Below are 14,845 nucleotides of genomic sequence, written 5' to 3'. Positions count from 1 at the left end.
GTGTGTGTGTGTGTGTGTGTGTGTGTGTGTGTGTGTGTGTGTGTGTGTGTGTGTGTGTGTGTGTGTGTGTGTGTGTGTGTGAGAGAGAGAGAGAGTCAGAAATAGACATTCATGGGGTAATTAACTTCGTCATAGAAGTTTTTATGGCCTCTTTTTAAAACGGCAGACCTATTAAAATGTAACACCAATTAAAAGTGATAGCAATTTATTTGATTTTATTGCTAATAAATGACAGCTCTCAGTCACGTTTGGTCTAGCAACATGGTCATTGCATGCTGTGTGTCAGACTGCAATTTCTTCACCCAGAGGATTTCTAATGACATTGTATTTTCTATTCTGCATCAATGCATGTTTGTGCATCTCAGTTATTCCCTGAGTCGATAATACTGTATCTGTGTCTGACCGACGGTTTGCTCCTGCACACACATGACAGTGTGGTGAGGTGGGAACAACCAACACCAGAGCCAGCTCTTCCACCAGTTATTTGCATGTTACTTTCCCCCAGAGCATTATAGCTTGTCAAACTGACAAAAACCAATTTGGTGATATCTTCATGAATCTGGTCCCATTTTGCTATTCAAACAACCACTTTTTCCCTAACCAAAAACATGGTGGTTTGAGCAAGGACTAATTATTTTTTGTAAGGGTTGAGATAAATATGATAGAGGCAAATGGTTTTATAGATTTATTTCCCCCCTGAACTCTCAATGCACTGAACAAACCCCTACTTTTTCTAATTATCATAGTTAGTAGAAATAGACCATTCCGTTTGCATGATGCTGTAATTTTACTTTCATCTCTTTTATATCTGAATAAAAACTCTGGACACTTATGGTCAATAACACATGAAGGTGAAGATACCCAGTCCGTTCAATGAACAACATGTTCTGAAGAAAATAATGACCTTAGATAATAGTCCTCTCTCTGTGCAAGGCAACTCTCTGGGGTCTTTTGATCTGAGCTGGTATAGCTCTCCTTTGTTGCTAATGAGAAATGGATAGTTCTCAGAACTGGCTTTATATCAAATGGGGTGCTTGTGTCTGGATACTTGTTTTCTAAATTGACGGTATATTTATAACAAACATGTTTAAACTCAAGACTAAGCATTTTATTTGTCTGTGTAAAATTGTCTACATTGGCACCAGTGGTTTTCTTCTGTATATTTAAGCACTGTAGTGCCTGCAGCACTATTTCAATTCACTGGCTTCTTTGTTTTTCTTCATACAACTGTTAAAGTGCTAACAATCCCCAGAGTGAGAGGGCGAGAGGGGGTGTAATGGTATGTTTCCCTGAGCTTACTGCACACCGACTGTGTTGTTGAATGATAGATGTTGGCCTTGTAGTAGGAGGAGTTTTAGGGATCACATTTCTTCTTTTATAGCACGCCAGAGTGTCTTGCTTTTGCCTGTCTCAGTGTCTGAGTACATTCATATAATGTAAAAAGACATTCTTAGTCAAATGCAGTGTTATCGTGAGAGTAAAGCAGTGTTTAATGGAATATAATTGGGAAGATTTAAAATGTTTATGCATCTATAAATAATGAATGAATTTAGTGAAACTCAGCAGTTTATAGCTTGCTTTCCAAAAAGCAAAGATTCTTGATAAAATGGGCTGAGTGAATCTAGGTAGGGGATAGACCAATTGTCTCAACAAATGAAGAACATTCATCTTTCCTTACAGTGTATTGCACGTCTGGACAATGATGCAATCACATCCATCTGTTCTGACTGGCCCTGCTGTCTGCCCTCATTGCCCAAATGTTTGGGGCACTTCAGGAAGGGCTGGCTAAAAAGAGAAACAGATTTCAAAACATTATCTAGGAAATGTGAATAACTTTGCCAGTAGTTCACAAAGTAGTGCTTGAAAGCCATGTGTCAAGCTGAATATTCTGTAAATATTACAGGGATTGGACAAAATAACTGAAATATCACATGAAAAATGACTGTTTCTTTGAAGTGACTGAATCACAATTCCAAACACAGCTGCAGAGGTCACATTAGGTTGGTTACCAATTAGCAGCACGTGTCTGCTTAAGAGGTCTGACAATTAGCACTTTCATACGAGTTTTCAAAGCAACACGAAGCAACTAACAGTTGGCCAAATAGTTGGTGTCCGAATTGCAGGTGCACAAAAACTGCTAAATAATTAAATGTGTCAAGGGAAACGGTCTAAAAAAATCATGATAGCATATGCCAAACATGGACGAATTGCATCAGAAATGAGGAACAGTGGTCGCAAGTCAAAGCTGACCAACAGGGATAAAGACAATTAACAGGACAGTAGCTCAATGCCCCAAAAGCACAGCCTCGAAAATTAACACAGAATTGATGAGCACCTCTGTGACCCAGCTTCAAAAATCTGGAATTTAGGTCGGGGCTGCCATGTGGAAACGCACAAAGACGCGTAACTTGGTGTCAGAACTAAAAAACCTGGACCCCTGAGCAATGGAGAAAAAGTGGTCACCCTATTTCCTACATCCAGACACATTTACTTTTGGAGAAAGCCAAAGGATGCCCAGTGTCTGCTGCCAACTGTTAAACATGGGGTTCTGTAATGGTATGGGCAGCCATCTCGAGGGAGTCATTGTGTATGATGATTGTTTTGCATGGTTGTATAACAGCCAAGGAATATGGGGTCATTTTACAGGACCAGGTGCATCCTATGGTTCAAACACTGTTCCCATGATGTTCCAATATTCCAGCATTATAATGCCCAAATACACACTGCCAAACAAATACAAGAGTGGTTTTATGAACACCAGGATGATGCCAAATGACTTATATGGCCTCCACAATCACCAGATAAACATCAGTGAACCTTAATGCGATGTTCTGGAGTGCAGAACTGAAAGTCATTTTCCACCTTATTCATTCCTCAAAGAACTGAGGCCTTGGAGAATTGATCAATATCCCACAGACCACCAAGTTCAGGACTTATATGACACCATTCCAAGAAGGATTGGAGCTGTTCTGAGGGCAATTAACCTTATTAGGACCTTGATATTAACATTGTTAGGTGTTCCCATTATTTTTGCCCAACCCCTGTGTGTCGATAATATGCACTACATTATAGCTGCCTCTCTCTCTGCTTTGTGTGCTTCAGCTAATTGAAATTTAGGGAAAATGGCACTGCTCTGCTTCTAGAAACATCTGCTTCCAAATCATATATTTTGTGGCTAGTTTAGGTAAGACAATAATTCTGCTCATAGATTATGCATTACAAAGTACACCTCAACACAGCAAGCCCAAAGGAAGGTTTTAAAAAATACTGAAGAATTCAACAAAGTGCCCAAACGTTCACCGTAAGTGCAAAATCTGTCCCAGTACTCACAGCACAGCACAGTCGAAGACCCAAGAACATTACACTGTTCTCCATTATTCAAGGGCTCAGTCAGATTGAGGACAGTAGCTCGAATCCATCCAAAATGTCTCCCAGTGATATAGCACACTGGATCTGACCACAACCTGATTCACCCTGGACTAAAGTAATGCACAATATAGAGAATAGGTTGGCATTTGGAACTGAGCTAGGGCTCCTCTGTTCAGGTTCAAGTTATACATCCCGGGTCTATATGTTTCTGAGTACAACTTCATATCCTTGCCCCATTCCTGCTGGACTTCCAGAGGGTGACAGACACAGTAACAATAAGTAGAAGGCATTAGGCTGGCATTGCATTGGGTAATATTAGCTTTTCTTTTTGAGGACTTTAAACCCATCAATACTTGCTCTTCAAATTTCAGAATTTCCCTAGAAAACCTTTCACAATCAGACTGAAGTGTGCAAATAGGTTTCTATACCCAGTGTAGGTGACCATGGTTTGAGTAGATGGAGAGGATGCTAACAGAGAGAATTTCAGCTCTTCATCAATCTGAGGACCATACATAAGAAAGCAATGCTGAGGAACAATGGTTCAACTAAAGCCTTTCATTGTTCTTATGCAAAGCAGAGTTACTGTCTACACTGCTGTGGGCATGGATGGCAAAAGACTGTTCACTGAAAATTAAAAGAATGGTCTCTTGCCACTTCTATGTTTCTTTCCAGTGACTGTATTCATGTGTTTCCAAGCTGCTGTACTAGAAAAAGAGGATCCCCTTTGCAAAGAGTGATGGTATTATGTGAGGCCATAGTGACTCAAAAAAATACTTAGCTCTTTAATGGTTTGTTGAAGTTCACAAAAGGTTCTTTGGTATTTCAGTGATCAAATAAATGGGGAAGCAGAATGTTATAATATTTTGGGGCATGGTTTGCTCACATCTATATTATTCAACCAGTGAGCAATTTTCATTGACCTTCGACTGGAACAGTAACTAACGACTTCTGTTATGCGTTCTGTTATTCTATTAAGGCCATTACACATAGTTTTGTGTCAGTTGAGAAAGGTTGACTAAATCAGTCAGTGGTTCTTAATTGTCTCCTCAGGGAACTCCAGCTACCACAGATGTACCTACATGAATTTAAGACATTGAATGAACAAAATGATAGCAAGCCTATAGCATTGTAACAATATTATATAGCTGACCTGAATGAAGTACTCTGTAGGAATGCTTCAAAAGGATATGCAAAGAATCTGAGTAGAAACTTTCTTTTTGTAACTATGAGAGTGGGACGCTGCGTAAAATGCAAATGAAAACAGAATGCAATTATGTGCAAATAATTTATCCCTATATTTCATTGAAAATAGTACAAAGACAGCATATCAAATGTTGAAACTGAGAAATAGTATTGTTTTTGGAAAAATACATGCTCATTTTGGATATGATGCCAGCAACATGTTTAAAAAAAAACTCAATATGGAGCCATGCTGTTTTAATACGCGCTGAATGTGATTTCGTATTGTCTTGCTGAATTAAGCAAGGCCTTCCCTGAAAAAGACGTCACCAGGATGGCAGCATTTATTGCTCCAAACCTTAATATATTGTTCAGGATTAATGGTGCCTTCCCAGATGTGCAAGTCACCCATGCCATGTGCACTAATGCACCCCCATACCATCACGGATGCTGGCTTTTGAACTTTGTGATGAAAACAAGCTGGTTCCTCTCCTCTTTAGTCTGGAGGACGAGGTGTCCATGATTCCCAAAAATGTCACATTTTAATTTGTCAGACCACAAGACAGTTTTCCACTTTGCCTCAGTCCATCTTAAATGAGCTTGGGCCCAGAGAAGGCAACAGCGTTTCTGGATGGTGTTTATATATGGTTTCTTCTTTGTATGGTAGACTTTTACTGTAACTTGAATTTGTGGATGCAGCGACATACTGTGTTCACAAGCAATGGTTTTCGGAAGTGTTCCTGAGGCAACGCAGTGATGTCCACTACATCTGTTTTAATGCAGTGCTTTCTGAGGGCCCGGTCATCCAATATTGGTTTTCAGCCTTGTCCCTTACGTATATAGATTTCTCAGGGTTCTCTGAATCTTCTAATGATATTTTGTACTGTAGACGATGAGATCCCAAAATTCTTAGTAATTTTACATTGAGAAACATTATTTGGGATACTTTTTTATACCCAATCATGTAACTGATCTGTTTAATTAACCTAATTAGTTGAGATGTGTGATGGAAATTCCATGTATCGACACTCGGAGTAAGGAACACAGAGACAAAGTTCTCTTGGCACATTCTAACCGTTTTATTAACTATTATGCACATATGTGAGATGCGTCGACCGCTTACACACACATAATCGTCTGAGGAGTCTCTGACTCAAAACATCATTTCAACAGTATATAAAGACAGAAAAGGGGTGTGGTAAGATGCTGCCATCTGTCATGTCAATCACATTCCCTTTGTTCTATCACACAAGTCAAATGCTATCTTCCCCCACCTTATCCTTCCTGCCCCCTGTTGTGTATCTTCTCCTATCCTGTTGGACCTTCATGTTTACCTCAACACCTCATACTTCCTTTCCCACAGCACAACCAACATTCCTTTTCTCATCTAAACAGTTGCTCAGTCGTTTAATCAGTTAGAATACATTATTAAAGAAATTTCCACAACAGATGTTCCACCAGGTTCTTTTTTTGCATTACGCAACTTTTCCAGTCTTTTGATGCACCTGTCCCAGCTTTTTTGAAACGTGCTGTTGGCATCAAATTCCAAGTGGGCATATACACTCACCTAAAGGATTATAAGGAACACCATACTAATACTGTGTTTGACCCCCTTTCACCTTCAGAACTGCCTTAATTCTACATGGCATTGATTCAACAAGGTGGTGAAAGCATTCTTTAGAAATGTTGGCCCATATTGATAGGATAGCATCTTGCTGTTGATGGAGATTTGTGGGATGCACATCCAGGGCACAAAGCTCCCGTTCCACCACATCCCAAAGATGCTCTATTGGATTGAGATCTGGTGACTGTGGGGGCCATTTCAGTACAGTGAACTCATTGTCATGTTCAAGAAACCAATTTGAAATTATTCGAGCTTTGTGACATGGTGCATTATCCTGCTGGAAGTAGCCATCAGAGGATGGGTACATGGTGGTCATAAAGGGATGGACATGGTCAGAAACAATGCTCAGGTAGGCCGTGGCATTTAAACGATGCCCAATTGGCACTAAGGGGCCTAAAATGTGCCAAGAAAACATCCCCCACACCAATCCACCACCACCACCAGCCTGCACAGTGGTAACAAGGCATGATGAATCCATGTTCTCATTCTGTTTACGCCAAATTCTGACTCTACCATCTGAATGTCTCAACAGAAATTGAGTCATCAGACCAGGCAACATTCTTCCAGTCTTCAACTTTCCAATTTTGGTGACCTCGTGCAAATTGTAGATTATTTTTCTTATTTGTAGTGGAGATGAGTGGTACCCGGTGGGGTCTTCTGCTGTTGTAGCCCATCCGCCTCTATCAGCTTGAATCAGTCAGCCCATTCTCCTCTGACCTCTAGCATCAACAAGGCATTTTCACCCACAGGACTGCCGCATACTGGATGTTTTTCCCTTTTCACACCATTCTTTGTAAACCCTAGAAATGGTTGTGTGTGAAAATCCCAGTAACTGAGCAGATTGTGAAATACTCAGACCGGCCCGTCTGGCACCAACAACCATGCCACGCTCAAAATTGCTTAAATCACCTTTCTATCCCATTCTGACATTCAGTTTGGAGTTCAGGAGATTGTCTTGACCAGGACCACACCCCTAAATGCATTGAAGCAACTGCCATGTGATTGGTTGATTAGATAATTGCATTAATGAGAAATTGAACAGGTGTTCCTAATAATCCTTTAGGTGAGTGTACACCGATCTGCCATAACATTATGACCCCTGACAGGTGAAGTGAATAACACTGATAATCTCGTTATCATGGCAACTGTCACTGGGGGGGATATATTAGGCAGCAAGTGAACATTCTGTCCTCAAAGTTGATGTGTTAGAAGCAGAAAAAATGGCAAGTGTAAGGATCTGAGCTACTTTGACAAGGGCCAAATTGTGATGGGTAGATGATGTGGATGGCCAGGTGCTTCGCTTACCTGGAGAACACATGGCACCAAGATGCAATAGGGGGAGAAGACAAGCCAGCAGAGGCAATGTGATGCTTTGGGCAATATTCTGCTGGGAAACCTTGGGTTCTGCCGTTTCATGTGGATGTTACTTTGACCACACTTTGTACCACATACCTGAGAATGGTTTCAGACCATGTGCACCCTTTCATGGCATGGTTTGAGGAACACAACAACGAGTTCAAGGTGTTGACTTGGCCTCCAAATTCCCCAGATCTCAATCCAAATCGAGCATCTGTGGGATGTGCTGGATAAACAGGTCCAATCCATGGAGGCCCCACCTCGCAACTTACAGGACCCTCAACGGGTTAGGGATGTTTTGGTTGCAAAAGTGGGACCTACACAATAGTAGGCTGGTGGTCATAATGTTATGGCTGATTGAGAAATTCTATTGTTTCTAATACACCAGTTTCAACATGTGATATAACTTGCTATTGAATATAAGGTTGAAATTATTTGCAAATTATTGCTGGTTGTAGAATAATACTGGTTTCATAAATAATCCTTTAAGCATTTTTGGCACTATTTAAGCTCAGTGGAATAGTATGTTCTTGGCCATCATCCAATGGAGATAGCATTTTCATTTTCATCTCCTTCATTTGGAAAATGTAAAAAGCATATTGGACAGAGACATTTATTATGATTAAATGTTTGTGTGATGCTTATCTGCCACCAGATAGGAGACCATTACAAAAATAAATAATAATTGACAATGTGGGCTATGATAAAAGGTTTGGGTCAAACACCTTTTCTTCTGCTCCAATCTTTTGTTGTATTATTGATTCAGTCAGGTGTTCATTGCTACTGTGCTGTTCCTTTTTTCCCCAATCTGTCCTCAAGCCTCTCTCAAAGTCTAACCTTAGATGTTTTATCTGGATAAATAAATGTCTCTTTCATAAGCTTGCTTCCTCTCATACTTGGCTGAACACCAACACAGATAAAGGACAAGAAGCTTAGCACTCTCTGATGTAATACTTTTGATCAATTCTGGGGTCACTTTGTGGTGTGCATTCTGTAGCCTTTGAATATGCAATGTGAAGAGGATGGAGGATATTTGATATTTGTAGCCAGATAAAGTTTTACCACCTTCTGAGTCTTAGTTTGCTGCAGGCGGGGTTGGTTCTTATGTAAGAGGAATTCATCTTTTTGTTTGTCTTAATAGTTGAGAGTTCAAAAAGGAAGACGTTGTCCTTAAGACCTCACCACACCAGTATAATCTTAATGGTCTTTTGGTGAAATTGATAGGCAGTTTTATCTTTACAAAAGAAAGGTGATTGATATGGTAAATGGTTTGCAATTGTAGATAGAATAATGTATCTAACTGAAGTTATTGTAATTTCCACTATTATTATCCCGTCCCCTGAAGCAGGCTGTGATTAATAAAGACAAGTGTCTGTGAAAGCAATATCCATAATGCAATGAAGTTAAATAAAGTGATGTCCTTCTGCATTACCCACAGGTGTAACTGCTCATGAAAAGTATGGTATAAAAAAAGATGCTAGGACTGAAAATACTATGGACTTCTAATACAGCTGGCGTAGTTAGAATGTTTTCACTTCTACAGAGAACATCAATGGGCTCCTCCTCATTTCAGATATTTTCTTGAATTAAATACTGTATTATGCATTCAGAACCATGCTTCTTCACCGCATTGAATCTTACTCCCTCCTTCAGGGACCCAGGGTTATGGACATAAATAACATTCGCTTTCAGTCACAAGTCTTAACAGGGGTGTTTCAGAAAGCAGGGTTAACATACTCTGAGTTGAAACCACAACTCTGGGTTTACTGACTCTGAGCTGTCAAATCCCGAGTTGATAGTTTCAGAACAGGTGGTAACAATTAGTTCAGTCAACTAAGAGTTGAGTTAACCCTGTGTAAAGCACGTGCACGAGGAGATAAAAAGCCCTCATCAATGGAATGCAGATAACGTGATTCACCATGGCAACAGGAAAAAAAAGGTCTCGGACCCCGTACTTCTCCCCAGTGGAGTTAGATATATTAATGAATGCACATGCGGTGAGTGTAGTATGCCTATGAACGGTACATACAAAATAATATTCTAATGTACATTAAATGTACCTAGAAAGACATCAGAGCATCTGGAATGTTCATGTGTGATCAGCATGATCATAGATCAGTGTTGCTGGTTGAGGAGCCTTATGGCCTGAGGGAAAAACTGTGAGTCTGGAAGTGCGCACTCCGATACTCCGGTAGTGTCTACCAGACGGCAGCAGCGGTATGAATAGAACATAGCCTTGGTGGCTGTAGTCTTTGATGATGTTCTGTGCTTTCCTAAGGCATTGTGTATGGTAGATGCCTTGCATGGAGGGCAGATGGTAGCAGACGACAGGCTCCGCAGGCTTCACCACCCTCTGGAGGGACTTGTGATCCGCAGCGGAGCAGCTGCCAAACTAGGCAGTGATGCAGCCTGAGAGGATGCTCTCAATGGTGCACCTGTAGAAGTTGGTGCCAAACTTCTTGAGTCTCCTCTGGAAGTATAGTTGTTTGTGGGCAGTTTTCACTGCCGAGTTCGCTTGCCTGGACCAAGTGAGGTCATCTATTTATGCAGGTGCTACACAACAGGCACAAAATGTACTTGGCAGAAACTGAAGACGAAATAAAAATATATACTTCCAACAGGAAAAGTATAATATCAGTACAAGCAATTGTGATACTGTTTAGCCTCCCCTACCTAATTAAACACATTTCAGTGGCTACATTCAACAAATATTTCAGTAGAAAGGGACAATTTTGAAGCAAACAATAAGTACAATTCTCAAAAGAAGTAAAATTCTTTGTTGGCCTATCTACTACACATTAAAGCTGTGGAAATACTTCCTATTCACATAATCTCCTTAATTTACTTAGTGCCATCTATACTGCCAATCACCCATTGAAACCCTCAAATATTAACTGATTAATGCTTCAAGTCACAAAGCTTCATACTAAATAATCTGATTACTGCTTAGGCTGATACCTGCAATTCTGTGGAATTCTTTTTTGATGGGTCTTGTGGGTCTGTGACTCGGGAACACTACAAAAGTGTACAGAAAACATTTCAGTGCAACCCACATCTCTGACAGCCCAACAGAGACGGTGGCCAAATGCTCAGCATCACCAGTGTTATACAGAAAACTGCAACACAAAGAATTTGTTCCGAACTGAGAGCAAGTCCACAATGTATCATAGGAACGATATGAGAATATTGTTCAGATAAATGATCGATTGTGCAGAAAAACGGTAACGCTCAAACAGATAATAATTAGGGAATGATAAAACATCCAAACGGGGTCTGATCACTCTCTCCCGACAGAGATTTCTGCAGAGTATTTGTGCTTCAAATGGCTCTTCAAGAAAAGGACACGCCCTGTCTGACACATTCAGATGGCAGGTTTCAGTGAAAGAGTAGGACAAACCCAGGGTTAGTTGGATAAAACCTGCTAGTGAGTAGGTTAGCTTCACGGAGTATGTTGCCGTAGTAACTGACTCAGAGAAACGCTGAACTGGCTCTTTCAAACTGTAAACTCTGAGTCAGTTAACTCCAGGTTTTCACTAAAACTGCTTTCTGAAATACCCCCAACAGACGCTATGGAGCCTAATACAAACACACCCCAAAGTAGCATAGGCAGTACATTGACTGTGAGGGTCTACAGCAGTCTACCCATAGGAGCATCTGGACACACCAGCAATCCCCTGAGGCAAAGTGGAAATGCAGACCACATATTTACCGTCCTCCACCCCAACTGACAGCACACTGGGCTGACAGGCATGACATAGAGGCAATAAAACCTCACAAATGAACTCACCTCTGTGCAGTGGATCCACCACAGTCAACCCTTCGAACAGTGCCCAGGTTACCACTATGCCCCAGTGAAGAGGTTTAGTTTCTATTGAGGATCATGTCTGTGTTCTGAACGCTAACAAATCTTGTCTGCATATGTGGGTCCAAATGAGATGGAAAATGATGGTAGCTACCAACCTAGAGATACAGCAGCAGGGCAAACGTTGTTAACTGCAAGTGGGAAGAATCTCACTGTTGGTCAGCACTTGTGCATCAGTTCATCCATAACTAACTGAGCACCAGCCTTCCATTAAGGAGAGCAGACAATACCGCCATACTTTACCAGTGATCCACAAGAGACTATGTTGGCCTTTTCAAATGTCTCCCAAACCTCAGGGAACACTGAGGGTTAGAGCCCATATTCCGTTAAATAGGGCACCACTTTAGAGAGTAAATCCCCATCTGGATTGCAGCACCTGGAGAGTTGGTGACCCTGATGTGCATATCGCTCCATAATAGCAGTGAGTGTGCCTCTATCAACAGGGAAAGGGAACAAGTCCCTGGTGGGATTAAGGCATTGTCCCAACCAGGTAGAGACTGATCAGCCATAGACAGGGCTGTGCTAACACAGTCACAGACATGTTTGTCATAGAACAAAGATAAAGGAGATAGACAGCCTTTGCCAAATTAATCCAATGAATAGGAGCCATCAGCGCTGAACCCAATAGAGGTCCATCAACAGCCTCCATTTAGGAATCGTGTATGAGGGAAAATGTTGCAACAGCTGGACTTTGAACTGAACTGCGGACACTTAAAATGTGTTTGTGTCCTGCCTTTCCCCAAAACATCCCACTCATAGATTGTCTCCCAATGCAGTTATCACTCAGAAGGCATTAGAACATGCTGTGGTTGATACGCACTCTCCTTGGCTTTAAACTATGTTGAGCCACATCCCTTTTTAGATGCTAGTTTTGTATGTTTTTAACGGGTCTGGATATTTTATTTTAAGTACTTTTGAAAACAATTACTCTCATTCTTTGTTTTAAGCATTTTAAGTGATTGAGAAAGGCTAGCTCTCGTACACCCAACTTTTTAGGATAACCCAAACACTTTCTAGGATAGCTCTCAGACTAACTTCCATTACTCTGATACTTGTATGTTGTTCTTCCTTCTTGATATGCCCAATCAGGGCCGGCCCTAGCCTTCTGGGGCCCTAAGCATACACTGATTCAGGGGTTCCCCCTTCCCTATTGGTCCGGGATTCACTAGCGGACTGGAGCCCCCTAGAAATCCGGGGCCCTAAGCGACTGCCTCTCTACCAAACTATTGGTAACCAAAAAGACGTATGCCTGGTAGAATTCCTATATGCCATAAATATATGCCATATATGCACACTGTTTTGTTTTTAAGTTTCAATTTGGTGGCACAGTTCCGCCTCAGAGCTAATGACACCAGCAATAGTCAGGATAACAGTCATTTTATTTATATATTTGTTTATGAGCCCAACCCACAGAGAGCTGCTGTAAACAGACCTCTCTTTTTCTGTTGATTGTTTCCAGATCCTGCTCTTCAGCCTCATGCCAATTGATACATGTATGTTGACTAACAGTGATCTGCTAAGGAAATCATGGTGTCTGTGGGCCATAGTTCTAACAAGAGGCTGATTACTACAGTATCACACAGTTGCTGCAATACAATTAGAGACACATAGTTAGTGATTGTTCTTCTGGACAGATTGAGTTATGCCAGCTGAATACTCTTCCTTATGTACCCCAAGTTCCTGGCAATGATTTTTACCCACAGCTGCAAGAACCTCAAGTAACATGTTTATATTAATAAAAATAAAAAAACATTTCACCAGACTAGAGATGGAGTCAGCAATAGTGAGTGTGTACAGGGAGGAGTGATGAAAGCATGTCTGTAGAAGTGGAGCAGTAATGATGTTTGGCTTTTACTTGTTCAGTTACAGAAGATGAATGCAATAGCATGAGCATTCTCTTTTGTCAATAACAGGGTTCTGAGCATGGTATTACACATTTAACAGTAAAGTAATTAATATTTTTTACTAATGTTTTGGAACCACTCAGAACTTAAAGAATGTTTTTACTAAACTGGCCCAGATAGCACTGTTATGAAGACACAACGGCCTGGCCCTGAACTTCCTAAAATGCTTTTGATATTACAAGTATCTCTATTTACCTGTAAGATGGGATGCTTTCCCATCCTCTGAGGCCTCTCAAATGCCAGTGCTCTGAAGCTTTTCATGAGAATTCCAGGAATTATAGGCACTGCCCAACATTTAATTCAATATAATTGATTCCCATGCATATGCTAACCAACGTAAACAATCAGTGAATGAGAGCTGCAAGTCAGTCCCATTGTCTGTCTTTTTCACACAGTGTGTTCTCTGCCCAGGGCATTTCGAGGCTATCCTTGACTGTCCTACCCATGGACTGAGTTCATGTGAACATTGCATTATGGCTAAATATAAACAACTACACATTTATCAGTGTCGGTCTGATCTCTTTTTCTTTCTCTTTATTCCCCAGTGTGCCATGCTGTCAGTGATGCCATTGTTTCATCTATATACTGTGCTGTGTACATCGATATAAAGCAGGGTTCTACTGTATGTGGCTGTTTATCTCTGTTCTGACACTGTCGTCCCTCTGCTCCTTAGCGTGGCAGTCTGTGTCGGTGTTAGCATGCGGTGGGACCTACGAGTACGCCATTGAGGAATTCTGTTTGGAGAAATTCAAGCTGGACATGGAGGAACTGGACCAGCATCACTGGTGCAGCTGGGAAGACACAGTGGAGTGAGTATTTCATGAATCACAGTATGCTGTATCTTACCGCGTAGTATACGATGTAGCATACCATGTAGCTCTTTGGTAGCAGTATTCTATGTAGCCCCTATGTAGCACCAATGGAATGTCTACAGAATGCAGCACCTACAGCTGGGCTGCCCAACCCGGTTACTGGAGATCTACTGTCCTGTAGGTTCCCTTCAACCTCACTGGTGACTAACACGGAAAAGCTTTTCATCCAGCTAATTATTAGAAGTGTGCTAAATTAGAGTTGCAGAGAAAACCTACAGGACAGTAGATCTCCAGGAACAGGGTCGGGTGTTGTCCTGACCTACAGTATATCATCTTTGCAGTGTTTTTGCAGTTTGTGAAACCCTGACCCTGTTTTCATCTGTGACTTTCACGCGCTTTGTGCGATCAGATTTCATTACGGGACTATTCCCCCGATTAGGGATTAGGTAGATAATCACACTTTATATAAACCCAGACCTTTCCAATGCATGTACAAATTCAAATGAATTGTAAAACAATTGTATATTAGCTTTGTACAATTTGGAAATTAGAGAAGTAGACTTTTGAATGTGTCAAAACATTCCTAAACCCCTGATCTTCGTAGTATTCTGACACTCTGTTGAACTCTGTTGTATCCATGTCAACCATGTCATTATCAGTACAGTCACACTAGCAGATGTGGCGTAATAGGAATATGTGGAGTTTATTTAATCCGTTTTTGCAACAACAAAAAAAACGT

General features: G+C 41.0%; 1 protein-coding gene across 1 annotated transcript in view; it reads left to right on the top strand.

Moving 5' to 3' along the window:
* Positions 1 to 14,845, top strand: part of ramp1 (receptor activity modifying protein 1) — a 51,459-nt gene that overhangs the window by 9,103 nt on the left and 27,511 nt on the right. The window contains exon 2 of the mRNA XM_010897588.4: positions 13,968 to 14,103. Coding sequence (XP_010895890.1) covers positions 13,968 to 14,103 — 136 coding nt within the window. The remainder of the gene's footprint in view (positions 1 to 13,967; positions 14,104 to 14,845) is intronic.

Source organism: Esox lucius, chromosome 16, assembly GCF_011004845.1.
Source record: "Esox lucius isolate fEsoLuc1 chromosome 16, fEsoLuc1.pri, whole genome shotgun sequence".
In the NCBI taxonomy this organism is placed as follows: Eukaryota; Metazoa; Chordata; class Actinopteri; order Esociformes; family Esocidae; genus Esox; species Esox lucius.
The sequence above is the reverse complement of the archived record's forward strand: the minus strand, read 5'-3'. Positions and strand labels throughout refer to the sequence as shown.